This window comes from Apteryx mantelli, chromosome 5 (assembly GCF_036417845.1).
Source record: "Apteryx mantelli isolate bAptMan1 chromosome 5, bAptMan1.hap1, whole genome shotgun sequence".
NCBI classification, from domain to species: Eukaryota; Metazoa; Chordata; class Aves; order Apterygiformes; family Apterygidae; genus Apteryx; species Apteryx mantelli.
The window spans coordinates 66,787,368-66,808,462 of record NC_089982.1 but is presented as its reverse complement, the minus strand read 5'-3'; the positions used below and the strand labels follow the sequence as shown (position 1 = coordinate 66,808,462).

General features: G+C 34.9%; 1 protein-coding gene across 3 annotated transcripts in view; it reads left to right on the top strand.

The window, feature by feature from the left end:
* The window catches only part of TBC1D19 (TBC1 domain family member 19), a 53,319-nt gene extending 32,466 nt beyond the window's left edge, over window positions 1–20,853 (top strand). For 2 of the 3 annotated variants that reach the window (XM_067298157.1, XM_067298155.1), the window contains 10 exons: window positions 7,486–7,560; window positions 7,967–8,029; window positions 12,030–12,114; window positions 12,647–12,691; window positions 13,907–13,939; window positions 16,424–16,533; window positions 17,806–17,897; window positions 18,690–18,805; window positions 19,373–19,443; window positions 20,465–20,853. In XM_067298157.1, coding sequence (XP_067154258.1) covers window positions 7,486–7,560; window positions 7,967–8,029; window positions 12,030–12,114; window positions 12,647–12,691; window positions 13,907–13,939; window positions 16,424–16,533; window positions 17,806–17,897; window positions 18,690–18,805; window positions 19,373–19,443; window positions 20,465–20,539 — 765 coding nt within the window. In that variant the 3' untranslated portion in view covers window positions 20,540–20,853. The remainder of the gene's footprint in view (window positions 1–7,485; window positions 7,561–7,966; window positions 8,030–12,029; window positions 12,115–12,646; window positions 12,692–13,906; window positions 13,940–16,423; window positions 16,534–17,805; window positions 17,898–18,689; window positions 18,806–19,372; window positions 19,444–20,464) is intronic. The other variant, XM_067298156.1, reaches the window with a different exon arrangement.
* The last annotated feature ends 242 nt before the right edge of the window (window positions 20,854–21,095 follow it).

Sequence of the window (21,095 nt, the reverse complement as noted above, 5' to 3'; positions counted from 1 at the left end):
TTATTTTCCAATACTATTTTTGCATACTGCAATATAGTATTTGTTATTCTGGGCTCTTAGTTATGGTTGTATTATGGACTTTGAGTACTAAAACTATGAATGCACTAAAGTAATAGGCTTTCTGGCTGAGAACTGTAGCAGGCTGTTCATAGATCAGGTAGGATAGCATATGGGTTATTGTAGCTCTGTTATAAGCTGAATGTCCATTGTTTATTTTAAGCATTGCATTTTTTAGTGTTTCACAGAATTAAAGATGTAATTACGGCAGAATGTTAATACCCTGAGACCTTCTTTCAAATACTAAAGACCCTGCTTTGTTTTTGTAAAGTACAGCAGTGCAATTTTTAGACATATGTAGCTGTTTTGTGGGCTATGGTATTTTGTATAGACTTTATTGATTTATCTAACACTTTTTCTCTACCTCTCCTGTACTTTTTCTCTGCATGCAGTCTGCTAGAGCTGAACTGTATGGTCGCACAAATTTTTTTGCTGTAATATTTTTGATTTGCAGTTTAGGATCTATTACATTTACAGCTGTGTGAAAATATAACTAATAGGGACATGTATTTCCTTTCTCTAGTGTAAAAAGTTATGAGTGTTTGGTATGGGTGGCATTGTGTGTGTTAGCATCAAAATGTTGTTATTTGCGAAATTTTATTCAGTAAAGCTCAGCTTGAGTATAAAGCTAATATACAGCAAAGTAAGGGATGATTCTAGTAATCTGGCTTTATAATGGTAAAATGATAAACTCTAAGCTCTATATCCAGAATTATTTAAAAATGTGTAAACACACTGCCTAGCAATGAATTGTTTATTAGTCTTCATATATCATGGTACTTTTCAAGGAAACAATGTTAGAAGAGCATTTTTAAGGTTGAAAAGTCAAACATTTAAAAGCTAGATGGTGTCACAATTAATACTGTCTGTGCAAACAATTTGATTTCTTTTGTATATATTTTATAGTATGATCTTGAATCACACAATCACATTTTTTTTCCTATGCGACAGTGCAGAAAATATGTATATTATTGTTAAGAAAAGCTATGGAGTACATAAAAATGCAGCACATTTTTAAAAAGTTTACAAATCAGATGAGATTAATTAAGATTTGGCAAGAAAATGAGAAAGGTTGGATCAGATCAAAATACAAACAGTACTTGTCCTATATTCAAGTAAGGAGAATATTTTCTAAAATCAGTGCACATATCTGAGGGGTAAGAAATGGAAGTGTTTCTACACTTCAGCTTTATTAAGCTCTTTGGTAAAACAAAAAGAAATGTTGCAAAATGCATGTGTCATTCTGGACTAACAAATAGCAAATACTCTGTTTTGATGAAACCTGTTCCGTTTTATTTTCTTTCATCAGTTTTCTATTTTTCTTCTGCAGAGGTTACTGTTCACTGGCTAGACTGATCCATAATTGATACATAATTGCAATCAACATAATTCTTTACATTTAAATTAATAATATAGTTGAATTAAGGCATATGAAGCTAGTAAATATTTTAATAAGGCATATGATGCTAATGAATATTTTAATAAAGTAAGTTAATAACATTCCTGTCATGGTTCAATGTGCTGCCATTAGCAGAACTGCACTGAAATTAGTAGTCTAAATTCATGGTGTCAGTTCAGTATGGCATCCTTTATGAAGCTTGTTTTTTTCTTGTGCAGAAATCTGTTCTTCATACTTACAGTAAACTCAGAAAGTCCTTGCATATCACATCACTGAAGTCTATTCTAAAGTGTGAATAAAGCAGTAGCAATTCATCTTACTGTCAAACTGTTCTGGCTAGCAAGTTGAATGGACTGTATAAATGATTACTTTTTAGTTACAGTTTATAATATTTTTAGTGACTGTAACAGGAAAATCTGTGTATGCTCATAAATTTATGTAAAGTACAACTGAATTGCTTGCTAATTCAGAAAAGTAAATGTTTAGTACAAAACACTGGGTCAGTGATATGTTAAACTGTGGATCTGGAGCCAAATTGTGACTTCAACTGTGAGTATTTTAAAAAAAACTTATTTCTGCATATTAATTGAAAGTGTGCTCTACATGTGTCTAGTGAAAGATTACTCCTTTCCTTCATACCACTTTCTTCCCTTGCCTCCTCACAGCCTCTAACAACTATTCAAGAGAGTTTTAAGAGAATGAAAAATGAGGGAATGAGAACAGGAAACTATTAGGTATTGGAATCTCTTTCTCATGTTAGAAAAGATTGGTAGTTGCTCTATTTAGTACCATTTAAACTGTTTTGAAGAAGAAACTGGTGTCAAAGCAGCATGGGTGAAGACAATTTGCAGCATGGGTGGGAAGACATTTAGAAAGGAGGACATCCTGGTTTTGTCCTTTTTCTTCACCAGTCCTTATTTGTGGGGATTGCTGATGTCTCATCTGCATTCTGTTGCAGCTGGGGTAAATTTTATAGAAGCAATTATAGAGTGTTTTAATCCATTTTGTTGATGTGAAGTGATTCTTAATGTCCCTGCTGTCTTCTTGCCTTCTTCTAATTAAAAGAAGAAAAAGTGATTTTAGGTGGGATTAGTATTGACAGTTACCTTAAACTACTGAGAAAGCAGCAACAAGATGATCAGTGTGCTGTCTAATGTCTTTCTCATGACAACTGGTCCAGCTTCCATTATGCTGTGGCCTGAAACAGTATTTACGCAGTTATCTTCTCTCTCAGAAATGTCATTGCTTCTGAGGCCAGCTGGTTATTTCCCCTCGCTTCATGTCCCGGGGAGCTGTGGGGAATACTGTTTGTTTCAAATCGGGAGGGAGCAGCAGTGGTAATGTTTTGTGATGCCTCTTTAAGGGCCTTGTATGTATTTGGTATGTTGTTGGGTGACAACAGCACTTCACTGATAAAACTTCACTGACGGAGCCCTCAGTTTGATGTCCCAGCCTGACATGGCATGACTTTATCAGAGGCTAAAGGGAGCATTGGCCTCCACCCGCCATGCCGCCCTCACTGTTGGTGTTCCCAGAAGAGGGGCACTGCTTGTGCCTGTAGTTTAGCTCCTGCCTCCCAGCCGCTGTATTTCAGAGAGGTGCTTAGCACTTTGCAGGGCTATGGTGAACCGCGGTAGTGGGCACCTCTGCCTGGCGGAAACCCGGGGCTGCAGGCCTGCTTCTTCCACGTGGCTGTAAGGGCAAGGAGGCAGGAGCCACTGCCTCCACTCATACTAGGCTAAATCTGGCCTTGTAGCCCAGCAGTGAGTTTGCTAGTTAGGTAGCCACAGATAAACAGAAAAGACACTTTGAATAAATAGCTTTCTCTTTTCTGGAGGTACAAATTAAAGGTTATACCGAATTGCCTAACTATCGTTCTGCGCTGGAGGCTGTCATCTACTGAACAGTCTTTCTTGAAATGTGGAAACATGTAATGCATTGTCATGCTGTCATGCTATGAAGGTTCGATAGCAACGACTGAGACAGTAATATAATAATAATAAAAAAGATGTTTATTTCCTCACACAAGTTCTTGGATTAGTAACATCCATTAAAATAATGCGATTACTAATTTAGGAAGGATAACACAAAACCATCAGTTACTAATTTAGAAAGGATAACCCGAAACCATCGATTACTGCGTTATTAATTGGAAGGACTGCTTATCCCTACTTGAAAGCTTTCTTGTTCACTCTCCTAGTGAGAGGACTCTCAACCTCAAGGAGTTACCTTAACCCAGCGTCCCAGGAAAAGGGGAGGGGGGGGATACTCACGGTCCAGCCGGAGAGGATGGTCAGGTCACGTTCCCATCCCTGCTCAAACTCTCCTAGCTCCCAAGTCTCTTTTTACACGGCTGGGGCTCTGGGCAAACACTGCTTTTGCTGACTTTTAGCAAGTTTCGCAATCACAGGACTGTCTGTCTGTCTGCTTGGGAGGACCCTGCTAGCGAGGCAAGACCACAACACCTCCGTATTGCTTCTTCCCTCCCCGGGGGTCCGTGTGGATTCCAGGTGGCAGACTTCACTTCTCCAGTCTTGTTAATCATTCCGCAGCCTTGTGCATATCAGTCCTTGCACATATCGGTTGGTAGACTTCTTTAGTCCTGTTAAGTCCTCTGTTCAGCAGCTTTGTGCAGGTCAGCTCTTGTGCTATCAGTTCTTCTGCATATCAATTGACAAACTTCAGTCCTGTTAACTCTTCACTCGCCCATCATGCATGCAGTACAGTATTTGTGCTTTGAAATCTGCTGGCAACAGAACTGTTCAGTTCCTCCTATATTCTTTGAAAGTAGTAGATGAAAAGCTGTCTGCAACACAGTTAGCTTCTCGATAAAATTCAGCAATTCCTAACAACACTATTTTTAAGATAAGAATTAAAATGCTGTATTGCACGAAGTCACCAAAAACTACAAACTTGTCTGGCTTTCTACTGAATTGCATATAACACAAAAAAATTAAGGGATAGGTCTTTCTTATAGTAGAAAACTGAAAATACTATGGTATTGGCTATCAAGTGTGGTTAAATATAAGCAATTTAAGTACACAGTATTATTTACATATATGTAGCAACTTAGGAGCTCAGATTGAGATATGATTATAAATTAATTAAGCTTCACAGATCTGTGTGTAGTAAACAATCATTATTTTCCCTGCCTTACAAATGGGCAGCTAAGGCAAAAAAGTTAACAGATATATCTGGAAAATGATAAGGGTGAAAGTGTGATTTTCAGAACTGGAGTTTGCCAAGTAAAAGTCCGACTCATCTGCTGTTGAACTTTTGAGGGAAGTAATTGCAGATACTCTTCGCTTTGACTTTACATTTCCCTGAGAATGGGGTTCATGTCATTTAAATTCAAAATTCCACAGTGACTTCATAGTGAGCAAAATGAAATGGGCACTGCTGAAGTATGATTCATGCCATCCGAAATTAGATAAATTACCCTATCTAAGTGCTTATTTTTCTTCATTGGCCATAAAGGGAAGAGAGGTGACTGATTCAGAAGCTGATATTTATATTATGGATATTTAAAGTGAGATAATGTGCCTAGAGTTTTGATTCTGAACTTGACCAGAACTTCCCCAGAGAGAATGGGGAACTCTGCTGATGGGAGTTTCCTGAGCTTTGGAGTCCCATCGGACAGAAGCCCTTAAGCTCTGCCTTTAAGAGGTACCTTTGGGGGAGCTTTCTGCGCATTGCTGTCACAGAGAAGCACCGTTCTGGGCCTGTTCCTTGTTGGCTTTCTGAGCTGCCTTACTCTTGCAGTCTGTCAGCAGCCTTACTGGATCCAACTCTAAATGACCGGCCCATAAGTACACGGATTGTTGATGATCAAATTGAGAAGGAATTTATCTTGGCTCTGGGTGTTGTAATATCTAGAATTTCTCTTTTCTTGAGAACACGTTACTTGTAGCTCAGCAAGAAGATATTTTTTGGTGAAAGTTATAGACAACGAATTGGTTGATCCTAGTGACTAGGTCTGTCATAAGTTTCTTGTATGATTATTTGTAAATAACTTAGACTTTTGTGTCTCATCTTTTTGGTCTGTAAAATTGCAGATGATAATGCTTCTAATTCTGCGCTTTCTGATTCTGTTTGACTGCAGACTCCTTGCTACAAAAGCTGTCTTGCTGTGTCTTATCTTTGTAGCATGAGAGAAAATGTTGTTGTAATGTGCCAATAGTGGAATGAATCCCCAGGGGTTTGAAAGCTCATTGCTGCCCTGGGGATCCATATTTTGGAATCCTGTTGTATAATTAGATTTTAAAGAGAAACTGTCACTGAAAAGCAACCCTCTCCCCATTCTAAATTAGTGTTTCCCAGTCCCGTTTTCTCATAGTTAAAACTGTTTTGCTCATTTTGTTTTGTGTATGTGAGAAATTGGCTAGTCAAATGTCAAAGGATTCACACGCCACCTTGACTGTATACTTTGAAGTACTGTGTCAACTACATTAGTGTTTGTGCAGTTGGGAATAAAGGGGTGTCTTACCTGCATACACAGCAGAAACAGTTAATCATACCATCTGCCCAGCACAAAAATGAAGTTTATTTTTTATTAGTTATCTGAGATGGCAAAAAAAAAAAAAAGTTAGAGATTGTTTGTTTGGCAGCATTACACTTAATTAGACTAAATTACTGATGTTTTAAAATTGTGACTTGAATATTAGAATAGTTCTCCATAGTTTTTAAGAACAGAGTGCTACATATATGTTGCAATTAATTTACATTTAGCAAATATTTATGTCTGATCCTTTGTAAAGAAATAGTGTATTATTTATACAGCCTTTATTTTTTCTCAGTAAGAAAAATGAAAAAAATATCCTCATGGTAGTTATTTGTATTTAAAGAACACAGTATTTGTCCTCATTTCAAATTAAAAGTCTAAAAAAGGTATTAATTCTCATAGGTTTCTAAACGTATACTAATTACCACACTTCAGTACTGGATTAATACAAAGAACAGTTAGAATTTCCCCTAGCTTTCTCCCTACTTTCTTCTGTTCTCTCTCATTATAATGCTCTGTCCAAATTTCATCTTGCTTGCCATTTGCTCTTTAAATTCTCTAATCCAGACTTACCTCTTTTGCAAAGAAATCAGCCACAGATATTATCTAAATCTTGTAATATACAAGCTGTTTTGTGGTGTCTGTAGAGACACACTGAAGTCAAAATAGTTTCATGAAGTGCTAAGGACCTTTGGGATTGCTGATTTAATTTATAAATCATCCCAAATCCATCTAAAACAATTTGAAACTGTAGTATTCATTTGTAGGCATAATAGCAGAGAGGTATTTGGGGATTTAGAGATTGCAGGGTAACAGTATGACATTTTTTTTTTTCCCTTGCAAGCTCTTTCTAAGAAGAAAGGGATATAACAAGCAAAAGCAGAGAAGTTTTTGTCACTCTTGCTTTCCTGCTGTTTCCTAGTGCGTGTTCTGTAGACATTCAAAAAATAATTGAAGTTTTAAAAAAGTGTCTGACTTCTTTCTCTTTGTATCCTTCACATAATCTTTGATATTTTTATCATTTTGATGTTTTATAAGTTTAAACTATCTAGAGATTCATACTAGATTAGATTATAAATTCTGACAGCAACTCACTAATACTGGAAGATGTGACTGAACCCATTAATGGAGAGGTACAGGAAAACAGAAGGTAACAAAAAATCATAATGATTTTGAACATTGAAAAGATTTTGGCTCTAGAGAGACCAAAAGGTTGAAAGATATGTAGCTTTTGTTTGAATTAGTTACCTCACTCTCATTTTATTAATTTTCTAAAATATGAATGTCTTTTTATAAAGTCTCAAGTATCTGCCTCATTTCTTACAGATTAAGCTCAAATAAACAGTGATATGATGCTTTATCAATTATGCAATAGACTTTTCAGTTGAATGGCTATTTATAATTTTTCTTGACTTTTATTAGCAGTTCGCTTGCTTAGTTTAAATAACTAGGGGTAGTTAATAACTCATTTAAGTATAATTTTATTTTTTTTTCTCAGACTGAAAATAATAGTATTTTTTCATTTTAGGATATCTTGTATTATGAACAGCTTAAATCAAATGTGATTCAGCACGACCTTTTAGTGGACAGCCTGATTTATAAAGTAAGTAATTCATTAAACAGTGATTAAGTGATCATGTACTCATAACAACAGTGTGTGTGTGTGTGTGTGTGTGTGTGTGTGTGTGTGTATATATATATTTAACAAAGAAAATATTACGTGCTTTGGTTCTAAGGAGTGTAGGAATAATTAGTGTGAATTTATTTTTGTAAACTCAATCCTTGTGCGAAATCCTCAAAAGACCAGTTCTATAGGATTGAACCGTAAGCTCTAGTGTAAGACAATTGTTTGAACTGAACTTTTAAGTGCTAAGGAAACAGTTAATTCGAAGGAATAACTGGTTTTGGAAGGAAGAAGACATTAGGGTCCAAACTCTTTCTCTTCTATGAGAGTCTGAAAAGATGTCTTTCAGCTTCAAACTGCTTCAACTATGTTTTTTTGTTTTCAGGATGTAAAGCTGACAGCAAGCAATGATGACTACTATTTTGTATTTGAGGATTATTTGTATCAGGTATGTAACTAACCACTTTTTCCTCAGAAAAGCTAGAAAATATACTTCTCTGGGATAATACAGTCTTTAGAGTAAGGGCCACCTTTGTGTTTCATGTGTAGGCAGAGTATGATGGGATCCTTGAGAGGTGCATCTGTGTTAGCTGCATTACATATGTTTTTTCCTTCTGAATATAAATTAATCAAGTACCTTTAGAGAAATGAAGCAAGACAGGCTTCTAAAACTCCTACTCTGAAGGATCCTACGCTATGTCTTTTCAGTATAGTGAACCAGAAAATATGAAACCAGCCGTGTTCTTACTCTTTCAGTTTTGCAGTAGTAAAATACTAACAGCTGTGACATACAAAGAAAGTAAGACTAGAGAAGTATATTCAGGGTTCCAGATTAAAAATAGGAATATTGCTTGACAGTGATCTACTGGAATAAAAATAAAAGGTATTTTATGACATATATTTAAATTGAAAACATTGATTCTGAGTATGATAATGATATATATGGTTACTTTCAGCATTGTTTGCATCTAAAGCTGCTTCTAGCAACAGGGAAACCAGCTAATTTATACAGAATGATTTTATTTGCTGCCCATTAGATGCCCTTAAATAGAAGGAGATTACATTTAAGAATTTTCTAATGTGTAGTTGATTGCAGTGTCAACATAAATGTCATGCAGCAAACTTACCATTTCCAGAGTGCTTTCAATTTCATTAGTCACATCTGTTAGGTTAGAATAGCTTATTTTTTTGTTTTAGAATTTTGTGAAACTTCCTTGACAGTAATATATAAAACTGCTAATAATCTGGGGGATAAACTAAGCAAGAAACTGTCCTTACTGTTGTTTATTCCATATATGTATAAAAATATGCGTTCCTGTTTAAATATACTATTCACTCATGTCTACATGTAATATTTTTAACATAATAAGCAATTAAACATTAACACTTAAAGTAATAATCTCATGAAATTATAACTATTTTTTACTTAAAAGTGTCTACAATATTAAGATAAAACTGTATGAATTAAAATTTGAGAAGTCAATAAACAGTGATAATTCAAACACTGATATTTGTTCCCTAAAAATTTGCATGTAGATTTTTGTCCTAATTTAAGGATCAAAGAATATTTTCATTACTGCTGCACGATCATTTCATCACGGGATGTGAAAATCTGTTTGTTATTTCTGCTTCATTCATCATAAATACTATTAATGTATATTAATTAGTCATTAACTGACAGTTGCAATGGACATAGGATTATAATTTATGAAGGAGTATAAAATGGTTTACAGTGTAATCTGTTGTTTTAAGACTCGGAAATAGATTTTGCTTGTCATTCTCAATGTATAGCACAGTTGAAGATTTTATTTTTGTAAGAATGCTTATAGAATGAAAATCATAAAAAGGTCCAGCTTCTTCTTAGCAGAATCAACCAGCAGGCTTTGAAAAAGGAAGTGACTTGTTTCACTCCAAGGGTTTTAAGTAAAGAAAACCTCAAACTTCTAAATATTATTTGCTGTAGTTTTGTTTGGTACTTTGTTGTGTTCTTCAGACTCTCTTCTAGAAGAAAGTCATCCATTTTTCCTGATAATTTTCTCATCCAACCTTACTTGTGAATGCGTCACTATCAAATGATTTTGTTCTGTGACTCCTGGGAAAAGTTTTGCAGTATAAGAGTCACTCTCATATGGAATATGTATTGATTTCATATGATAACTGGGATTAAATGTACATAAAATAGATAATGAAAATATTTTAAACCAGATAAATTATTTCTATGCTTACATAGTTTTTTTTTTTTTTTTTTATGGCTAATTACTGCCTCTAAGTTTTCTAAGTCCTTGGGCAGAGGGTGGCATCTGTCTGTATATAACTTGACAGATAAGGCATCCATCAAAACCAGAACCTCTGGGCCTAAAATAATAATGAGGATATATTGCATTGTTGGTAGCTCTTTAGTAGCAAGCAGTCCTTCTTAGGAAAATGGCTTTGAAATTATGTAATTTATTTGCTTTAATATGCTTTCTTTATCCCAAAGTTAACATTTTTGATAGCTTCTTTTTAATTATTGAAATAGAATACAGTTACTTAATAAAGTCAGCTATTTTTATAAAGTGATTTAATAAAGTCATCTATTTTTGAAAAAAGCTTTGGCTTTTTTTCTTAATATCAGCCCTTTGAGTGCAGTTGTTTTCTTTTTGATTTTTGGTTCCTGTTATCCAATAGTTTGCCAAACATTTGTATACTTAAAAAGGGGGTTGTATCATTGTTTTCTTTAGCATTATCTTTTTTGCAAATGAGAAAAACGGTTCATGAGCTTATATAACTCGAAGCCAGAGGTTCATTACGAATACTTTAGTCTTACATCCTGCATAATGAATGCATGCAAAGAACCTCACCCAGTGATTTTTACATACAGTCATAACTTACGTTTGAGCTATAGTCCACCTCTTACAAAGATACCTAGTCTTAATTTAAAGACTTCCAGATACTGGTGCTGGACACAATATTCCTTTAAAAAAAAAGGGGGGGGGAGGGGGCCTCATGTTAAGGTTACATTCTTTCTCCTATGAGAGAAAATAATTTATGTCCTTTTTAGATTAGTTTCTTTCTCTTTCCTCAGTTAACATATACAGAGTATTACATTTGCTTGTGTATTGTTATTGTCAGTAATATTTTGGCAGCTGTGAAAATGATTGTATTGCACAAAAATAATATTTAACTTAAATTGTTCAAGATAAGAAACTTTATTTTTAAAAAGATGTTTGTATCTAAGAAGTAGTTTTGAGATTTAAAAAAGGACAATGTCTCAAAATATGGTCTGCTTTCAAAAAAATGCACTAGTGGTGTTCACATATCACAGTTTGTCTTGCATGTTTCCTTGACAAATGCGGACATCTGGGAAATGTTTGCAATAATTAGTTGAAGGATATCATTCATTTTATTAACAAGAAAATACATAGTGAAACAGCATGTAAAACATTTCGACAATTTACACCTTGGGTATAGTTAAAAAACCCCTCTGTTAAAAATTGTAAGAGAAGAGTGAGTTATGCAGAAACAGCAGCATGTTTTCTGACTGTCTTATTTCTGCCCTCTTGTGTACATTCTTTCATTGTGCAGTCTTTCATTGCGTGAAAACATTATGTTCAAGTATAAAACTAATTATTCCAATTTTATATATATTTTATAATGCAACTGTATATATGATTACATTATTGTTGATTTTTTATAGGAATGCTTTTAATATTTAGTTTTATACTGAATTGCTGTGAATACACTGTTGTTCCTTTGTATAAATAAACAATGGCAAATACAAATATATATTACAATATACAAAGTTTTTGCAAAATATGAAATGCATTTCAGAACTTAGAATGCAGGATGAACGTTCTAATCTGCTATTTTTGAAAGAACTGAATATAGTGCAAGCATTTTGTAAAGCTTCCAGGAATGAGTGAGAAAGCAAGGGCCAGCTTTTAGATCTGCACACATGCTAAAATGTAAATTCTTTATTTGCTTATTCATTTACTAGGACTTCCATCAGTCATAGGAAATGAATAGGAAAATGACCAAATAGACATCAAAACAGCCAGTTGCATGCACAGCCACTGTAACAGCCATGAAGAGTATAAAAGAGGTCTAAATACAAACTTAGAATACTTAGAAAACATCTCAAAATGTTCCAGTCTGCTGATTATTCACATATGAGTCCATATGACATCGCAGAAGGGGGTAAACCCATGCTCAGAGGCAAAGAGAAGAGCTGGAGAACATGGATATTTTACTGACGACAAATGAATGTGAAGATAAAATAGCAGAAGGTTCAAAGCCAGTCCAGAGATTTGAAGGGGAGAGTAAATTAAGTTGGTCAAGAGCTTTCAACTCTATTAGCTTTGCTCAGTAGCATCTAATAGGTGCTAGTTAAGCCAGGTGCTTTTATCTGTGTTCAACATTGTTTTGTTGATCCAGTAAGTCAGCTGGTTTTTGTATGCTGTCTTCTACAGGTATTACTCTGTTTTTCCCGAGATACATCTGTGCTGGAGCACTTTACTTACAGTAGTGCCACACCACCTAAATCATACATACGAGGTAAAGGGAGTTGTTCTAAAAGAGAATGTATGGATTTCTGTTGTTGGCTGCTGTAATCAGTATATGAAATTCCTTTATGTTTATTACATATGGTAGACTACACTTAACACTGGTAAGAAAGTCATGTATTCAATTGCCATGTGCACAGACTATCATCACAGTTTTGAAACAGATTGCATAAAGGCCAGGTTATGGTGATGTTCTTTTACTGTAGTTTTCTGCATATAATTTTCCATTTTTTTACCAAATAAATCAAAAACAAAATCTTGACCATATGGTATAATATTGGCAACAAAGTGGATTATCATGAATCATCATCCTCCCTTATTGATGCTGCATTTTCATTTTATATCTGAAACTATATCTGTCTTATTGCATTCCTTGCATGCTTTTAGACAATATCAAATGGTCAATAATGTCACTATTTATAACTTTTATAGTTGTCACTCAAAATAAAACTTATATTTTTAATTTACACCTTCACACTGTTAACGGTTTAATTGTATTTTAATTGTGGTTTGATGATTCACAGGAAAGCTTGGAATTGAAGAATGTGCTGTTTTCTATCCACCAAATGGTAAGAATTATACTATTGCCTCCTCTAGTGGTAGATTGGAAAGATGCAGGTTTTTTTCCCTCAAATACATGCTGATCTCTTATTCTATTACAAATTATGTTTCACTGTTTTTCTGCCAAATTTGTTAATTTAAGGCAGTAAACTGGGCTGAAATTGTTTTTGCTACTCCAAAGCCACATTCAGCCTAGTGTTAATAGCTACATATGGAGTTTGTCTATGTGTGTGGGAAGGAGAGGGGAAACAATTTCTGGTGCAGCGGCTTATATTCTGGTAGTGTAGCATCACTTGGAGGATCTGAATGATATGTGTTGAAGCCGTCTGACCTCCTGCTTTTCAGTACTCTACAAACTGGTTGTCTTTTCCTTTGGAAATTTGTGTTCGTTTTTTAAATTCTGACATAACATATATAATTTTAAGTTAATGCCATTGCCCTGTTACTTCAGTTGCTAAAATTCTTTTCTCAGCTTTTATTTCTACCTTTGCAATCCCTGTCTATTCAGTCCTTTCCCTGTTTTGCACTGCATTGAAAGTTCAAGCTCTTTGCTCTTGAAAAGAGCAAAATCTTATATCTGTATCTCTGACCTTGTCTTTTGTGTCTTCCCTGTTGTAGCGGTGTCAGTTAGAGCACGTACGCTTGCACATGGTTCCTCCTTGCAGCTTTGTAATCCTGAAGCATTCTTCTCGCGACCTTTTGCCAGAGCAGCTCCCTCTCATCAGTCCTGTATGAAAATTAATGAATGGGAGCTAAGATCATTTGGAAAGGAGGAGAAAACTGTCATGATACAGCTGCCAAGTCCTCTAAATGTTTTATCTGAGTACTACATGAATTACTAGAGGTCTTGGCCTCCTTTTTTCCTGCTCGCTCCTTGTCAGCTCATGACGTTTACTGGTTGTCATTTATCTGAAATTAGGTTCTGATTTCAGCAAAGCTTATACTTAAGAACTTCATGGAAATATAGCTGTACTTGGCTCTTCTAGGAACTACAGCGTGTGTTTAAACACATAGTTAGTTGTATTGAAGTAAGCGATACAATTCCTCTACTTAAATATGTACAAGGTCAAGACCTAAGACCGCAGGTGCTATAACATAGGAAATGTTTTATTCCTGTGGCGTGCAGAATACAATTTAGAAACTTGGGGAAAAAATACATTTTTGCATGGATAAATAGAAATATGAAAGAAGAAAAAGAAAGAAGAAATCTCTTTGTTTTGTAGGTGTAATTCCTTTTCATGGCTTTTCTATGTATGGTAAGTGTGACTTAAATATAAACTTCTAAGTAACAACTCAGGACTTCCTTTTATCACATTGCAGTTTAAAACTATATATACTTCTTTGCAGCTTTTAAACTTTTATGTACTCTTTCTTTGTGTATTAAGATTGCTGTAGATAATTTTAAAAATTCCAGCCTGTTTCTGTTTACTCTATATTATAACTTGCTATCATGTGGGAGGTCCTTTTCTGAGAGTTGATAGCTGAGCAACTGGTCTCCAGGGCAGAAGCTGCATGTTAATGTATCTGAACAGCGGGGGGAAGTTCAGTGACAGTGTGCTCTTCTCCTGTGCTCTGGGTCTTCTGGGTAGACCAAGCCAGCTGTGAAAGGAGTTCTTGTGAACGTGAATTTATGTGAAAGGCTTACTGCTGTGTCCACTTGACTAGAATAGGTGTTAAGGGAGTATCAAATGATAGAGTGGTTGCTACTCCACTGCAAAGATGAAAGCTTAAATATTGGCAAGATACCTAGGAACAGAGCAGAAAATCACCCCAATTCTCAGCTGTAATAAGGCAGCTAGTGCAGAGATATTCAAACAATGAGAGAATATTTCTTACAGGTTTCCATTTTTTTTCCGATTTATCAAAAATGTTTGTGGTGTCACAGGCAATCAGATTTCAGGATTATACTTAAAATGCTATGTTTCACTAATAATGAAGTTTAATGATCACACTCTCCTCTGTCTGATTCTTAAAAGGTCAGAGGCCATTTAAATACAAAGTCCAACTTTGAACCTCAGTAGGAAATCGAAGTCTTTGAAGTCATGAACAGCTTGGTTACAAACTCTTCCTTAAGTGCTTGCTAGGAGGCTTTCACTTTTTATGTGCAACTGGAGCTTCACTTTCCACAACTGCTTTTCAAAATGTTTAGATTTTGCTCTGCCCTTTGGACCAGCGACTCTCAAACTGGGCGTGAGCTTCTTCCCTCCTTCCTCTCCTCTTCCTCTTCAACAGAGCGCAGAATATCCTGGGTGTGAGGAGGGGGAGGGAGGCGAGGAAGCTCCAGCGTACCTCTGAGCTGCGGGTATGGTAGCAGGGACCAAGCAGAGCATCTCGTGTGTTCCAGTCCGTGCTGCCGAAGGAGGAAGTATCTGGGGCCTTATGTGAACCCTACTCATTTTTGTTTGCCTGCATACATATACTCTTCTTGAGGCAACTTCCAGACACTGTTCTGATATCCTTCAGGCCTTTCTGTACATATGTACCCTGCCTGCTCTTCCACCTCCACTTGCATTCCTTACACATACACACTAGTAACACCCTTCACTTTTTGCACCCCTATTTAAATATACATTTCTGTGAAGATCTCGCCTTACCTTAGCACCCCTGCCTCTCATACACATACAGATATGCCATTATTTTCTACTAAGCCCCCTTTTCTGATATATATATATATGAATTCACACATGCATACATTCATATATTTAAATGTATGTATATTTAGGTGCATATGTACATATATGTATGCAGACAAATGTATCAGTATCCCTATCTTGTGTAAACAGAACTGGGAGGGAGAGTGAGTGTACAGATAGAGACTATGAACGTGTTTAATGCAAGCTGTCGTGTAGAATGAATGCATCTGTAAAATCAAGAGGTGGATCTGGTGAGTGAGCAGGCAGATGCAAAGGCCGTGTGTCTGTTGAAACGTACACAGAGCTACTGGCGGTGAAATGTGCACTGAATGAGTGGAGTAGATATCGGGGGAAACTGATTACGTGTTTGTGCAGCATATACACACACAGCAGATTAATTTACCTATATGACAGACAGAACTTTACAAAAAGAAGAAAGGGACTGACTGGAAAAAAAAAAAAGTTTGAGAACCGCTGCTTTACAAATGTAGCTAACTTCTGATTTTGAATCAGCTATATTGAAAGCCTTCTAAATTGTAACCTACAAAATGTCCATGTTTTTCAGGTCTTAGAACAAATAAAAAGGTCTCTATCAATCAGTCATACTTACGTGATGTTATTGTGGCAACCAAAAGCTGTTTTTAATATTCTAATTTTCACAATACCTACTTTCAAACAGTAAAATTATTCCTATCTTACAAATGGGGAACCAGGTTGGAGAGGGTCACTAGCCCAAGAGTACGTTGGAAGCTGCAGACAGCTGAATCCAAAACTTGCACTATTTGACTTTCCATTGCCCAGTGAGGCTATCCTCAAAACAGATTCCTTGGGCTTAGGAAGGCAGCACAATAGTCAGCAGGTTCCAATTAGTTTAGCTTCTCGAAATACATCGAGCTATTACCTAGAACGTATTGTTCTCCTTTAACTTCTTTTACTTTAAATGATAGCATCTAATATAAAACATCTCATTCTAAATACTTGATTTGTTTTTATTTTGCTAATTGTGCTGCTGTAAATTACTTGTTTTTCCCCATACCTCATGCACTTAATTATTGAACTCTTTTAGCAGTTTAGTGTTGAGTCAATTAAATTCTTTTATCCTTGCAGTTGCTCCACTTTGTTTTCTGTACCATGAACCTTCCAGATTGTATCAGATATTTCGTGAGATGTATGTGCGTTTTTTCTTCAGACTCCATTCCATCTCTTCTCATCCCTCTGTAAGTTCATTAAGAGTTAAAACCCACGCACTTGATACTCTGTTTGCTATGGAATGATAATATATAGTGACATGGTTTTCCTTTTCTAAGTGATTGAAATATATGCTTTTAAATATAATAAAATATTTCAAGCAACCTTGTAAAGAATATTAGGTAACTCCAGTTTGGATATTTTAGTTTTCTGCCTCAGTCTTAGTCTTTGCCTATAGAATATTGCGTACTTTAAAAAAATACAGTTTTTATTTTATGAGGGGTTTTTTTTTGGAGAGTCGCATCTTTTGTGTAATATGCTTCTCAATTCAAGATGTCACTTAAGTGCATACTCAATCTCATTTTAATCGATGACTTGTAAGTACACACTTAAGTATGTTCCGGGGTAGAGGGATTGGAATATAGTCTGCTGTATAGTTTCAGTAATCTCAAATTAACCCCTCTTTCTTTAACTCATGTATCTTTGTGGACAGCACATACTTTTTAGCACTACTGGATGCTGGAGAGAGAATTTAAATACATTTTGTTACGTTCACAGCCAACTGTCTTGAATGTAAGACACTTGTTGAAAGTATGTTTATTTTCTTTTTTTGAAAAGTAACTCATAGTAAATATTTTTCTCTTCTCCTTTACAAAGTGTTGAATAGTTACATTACATTTTAAGAACATTTCCTGTTTAAAAGAAAATGCTTTTAGTAATATAGCATTATAAGCCTGGGCACATGCTTTGAGTCATTAGGAGCAGGGAAACTGATCAGACAGGAATCTGTAATGATTTTCATGGTAATTTATAAAAAAAGAATTTTTTTTACATCTAACTTTTTGTAGTTATACCCATTGCTGGTTGTTTTTAGTTATCGGAGATAGATTATTTCTCACATCCTCATTTTTTTAGCTTTTATACAGTGTAACTGAAGTCTGTTTCATCAAAAACATTTCAAGTATTTTAACAGAAATATTTCAAGTAATATTATAATTAAGTATATTGTAATAAGCCACTAGGTACATAGACCCTGACATTCAAATACCATAAGTAACTTACAGCTGAAAGGGACTATCACAACCTAGTATGTTGCTGATACAGGCATATAGTTGTAGGATCAAGGCTTTAGTGGCTGAAGGTATTAGAGTTGCTCTTGTGCCCTATCCACCTGACCTGTATATTATGTCATTACTAGTTTTATTGCTTGAATTAAAAATTCATGAATGTTGTGCTGATATTGTTTTCTCAGATTTTACAACATGAGTATTAGTATTCAGGATACGATTGTGTTTTATTAGGGCATTGTGTCATTATGTTTGCTGTTTGAGACTCTTCTACAAACCCATCTGCCCCAGCTTTTTTATCACCTTCGAGAAATTGGGGCTCAGCCGTAAGTACTTCCTTCTGGCTTGCTGCAAAAGTTGCAGTTGAATTGTTCTGAAAATGCTCTTCTGTAGTATTTTAATTTAAAAGCTATGAGAAATTTTTCAAAAGTGCAAACATCAATGTGCCATTTTTCCTTGAAAGTCAATTGAAGTTGTGTGTCTAATCTTCATTGATGTGCTTTGTGCCAGTTGCATGAAAAAGGAGAATTGCTCTTTGTGTTTGTATGAGGAATGCTATATTATTCAGCTAAGTTTCAGTAATTCATGTCAGATCTGATGGACTTAAGCAGTTTACTTCCTAGGGGACAGAAGGCTTTTTTTTTTTTTTACATTGTTTTTTTACGCTAGTTACAGCAGAAGCTATTGGAAGAAGGAGGAGAGAGAGCAAGAGACTGTCATTTTCTATAGTGTATTTATGGCCCTAGGTGCCATAGCACCAAGTGTAATGGAATCTGAAAATCTTACTGCATTATAATTTATTTTCATAGTAATAACATAATAGCAGAAATGGATGAAACATTTGGGCTGATAATAGCTGAGGATCCCTCCAATGTGACTGTTTTGTCAAAATCGTTTAATGAAACTAGTGCTTTAGCAAATGAGATGCTGAATAGCTTTCTGAAGGCTATCGCAAAAAAATGGATTATTAATGCTGCAAGAGAAGATGGCTATTCTCACTGGGAGAGAAATACAGAAAAATAGCAAAATATTTTCACTTTATAGAATATTTTAAAGCATCTGTCTGATCATGTTGGGAGATAGAAATATAATAATTACTGTTTATCACTTGTTTGCAGGCTACGAATTTCATTTAAATGGATGGTACGAGCATTTTCTGGTTATTTAGCTACAGACCAGCTCTTGCTTTTATGGGACAGAATCCTAGGATACAACTCTCTAGAAATTCTTGCTGGTAATGAAATTATTTTTACAAAAAATGTTAAATACAGATGAATGTAAGGCAGATACTGTTAGCTTAAAATATATTTTGTGGAAAGAAGAAAATTTAGTTGCTCTTTGACTATTGAAAGTAGATGGCATATAAATCAAAGAGACTGTTAGATAAATAAAACTGCATACATATTGCATCTCTAACAAAAATATGTGAAGTAATTTTTAATAATATTTGTTCTTTATTATTATTGTTTGCTGTGATAGCACTCCAAAAATGCTAAGTGCTCTCTGATCAGAACATAGGGTGTTCTCCCAGCTCACACGTTCTGTGTGGCAACATTAGGTAGTATAAAATAATTGACATTCTCATTTCATGTTATATGTTATTCACAACTGGAATACTATTAAAAATGCTATTTAAATAAATGCAAATTAACGGCTTAAAAGTAAAGGAATTGTAAATCACCTTATTTTTCAAAATCAAAATAATTACCGTAAGGGAGTAAGAACTGGTATTTTACAACAAGATTAATTCTAACTACTAATTGCCAGGTCAGCAACTTAAATATTGGGCATTTTCTTTCAGTCCTGGCAGCTGCTGTGTTTGCTTTCCGAGCAGTCAACCTGATGGAGGTGACATCGCTGGCTGCAGCTGAAGTAAGGATATGTTTCACTTAGAGGAGATTGAAATAGTTCCTGATGCTTTGCCAACCACAGTAACTTAAGCTTCAGATGGCACGTGGTACATAGTGCAAATCTTTCTGCTTAAATTCTTGCCTTAAGTAAAACCCATGGAAATTGTGAACACACAGTATATAATATTGCTTTTCTGGAGTGAAAGGATGTAAAAGGTTATATTTGTTACAAAACTCAGTGTTATCAAGTTAGTTTGTAAAATCAGATTTTTTTTACTATTTCAATGTATAATGTTTAATGTTTGTGGGGTATATTGTTTTTAAAATGTTGGGGAGATTTATACCTTTCTTGCCACTACATTTTAATGTAGTTGCATCTTTTTTTTTTTTTGGGGGGGTATTACAGAGATTTTTACAAGATTACTTTTATCAGCATTGAATCTAAAATTTCACTGTAAATACAGATGTGAAATGAAGAGAATGAAATGATTAAGATGAAGATGATTATTGTTTACATCTAGTAGTTTGTTAAAAAAAAAATTTCAAAAAATCTGATCATATATGTTTTGTCAAACATTGAAGACTTGTGATGACTCTTTTTTTTTTTCTTTTTAAACGTACTTTCATCAGAAGACATTGACTGTTTGAGTCATTACATTGGACTTACTTTACAAGTACTAGCCAAGCCACAGGATAAGGATTCTTAATTCCCAATTATTTTTAGAAGCAAGTTGAAATGTTAGACCTCTTACACACTCATGATGCCATGTATATTTGAAGAAAGTCTAAAGGCTACAATAAAGTTGCTTGATTTATATACCTAGATATATTTTTTCTTTGAAATGTTAAAATGAAAAATAAGGCAAGAGAAACCTCTTCTCACTAGCATAAAACAGCACAATTTGTTTCCAGAGAGATCCAAACAGCCTAATTATTGTTAGTATTGTAGTCCGCATTTGAATCTTTTTCAGACTTCTTTAGCTGCTTTAAAGAAATTTGATTCAAATGTCAAGTTTAACAAGGCTTTTTGTTTTTTATCTCAGGCTGTACTTGCTGACCTTTCAACCCTGAAGGTTATGCCTCTTCTTCAAATCTTCTTGTTTGCTACTGTCACTTGATCTGCTTCAACAATACTGATACCACACTTCCAGTCTTTCATTAGAAACCAATAATCAACTATGCAATGTCTGCATAAAACCAAAATTAAACTGTATGTATAATACTCATTTAGAAATCATGACCTTAATACAATTTTCTAACTGAAAACAATAACTTTGCACACCAGTCTGTGCACCGCATGCTACTGAATTTCGCCAAGAAAGCAATGGTTATTATTTGTACAAGAAGAATGATTGCTTGTGCAAATGAACAATATGAATCAGTGTCTAAAATGCATGTAATATTGAATTAAATAAAGTAACTCTTGATCTAATTTGAGTGTTCGATGTTTGAGTGTCTGTTAATGTCTGATTTGTAGAAGCTATCTTTTCCCATTAAATTACTTTCGCAAGCTCACATGGTAGAGGATGTCATCTCAAGTACAGTAAAATGAGAAAATGACACCTTAACTTACAAGAATTTTTTCTCATTTTCTAAGGAAAGGATAGAAAAATACATCAGTTCTGCTGTCTCTATCTTATTCTCCCCACAGAAGTTTTCCCCATGTTCTTTCCC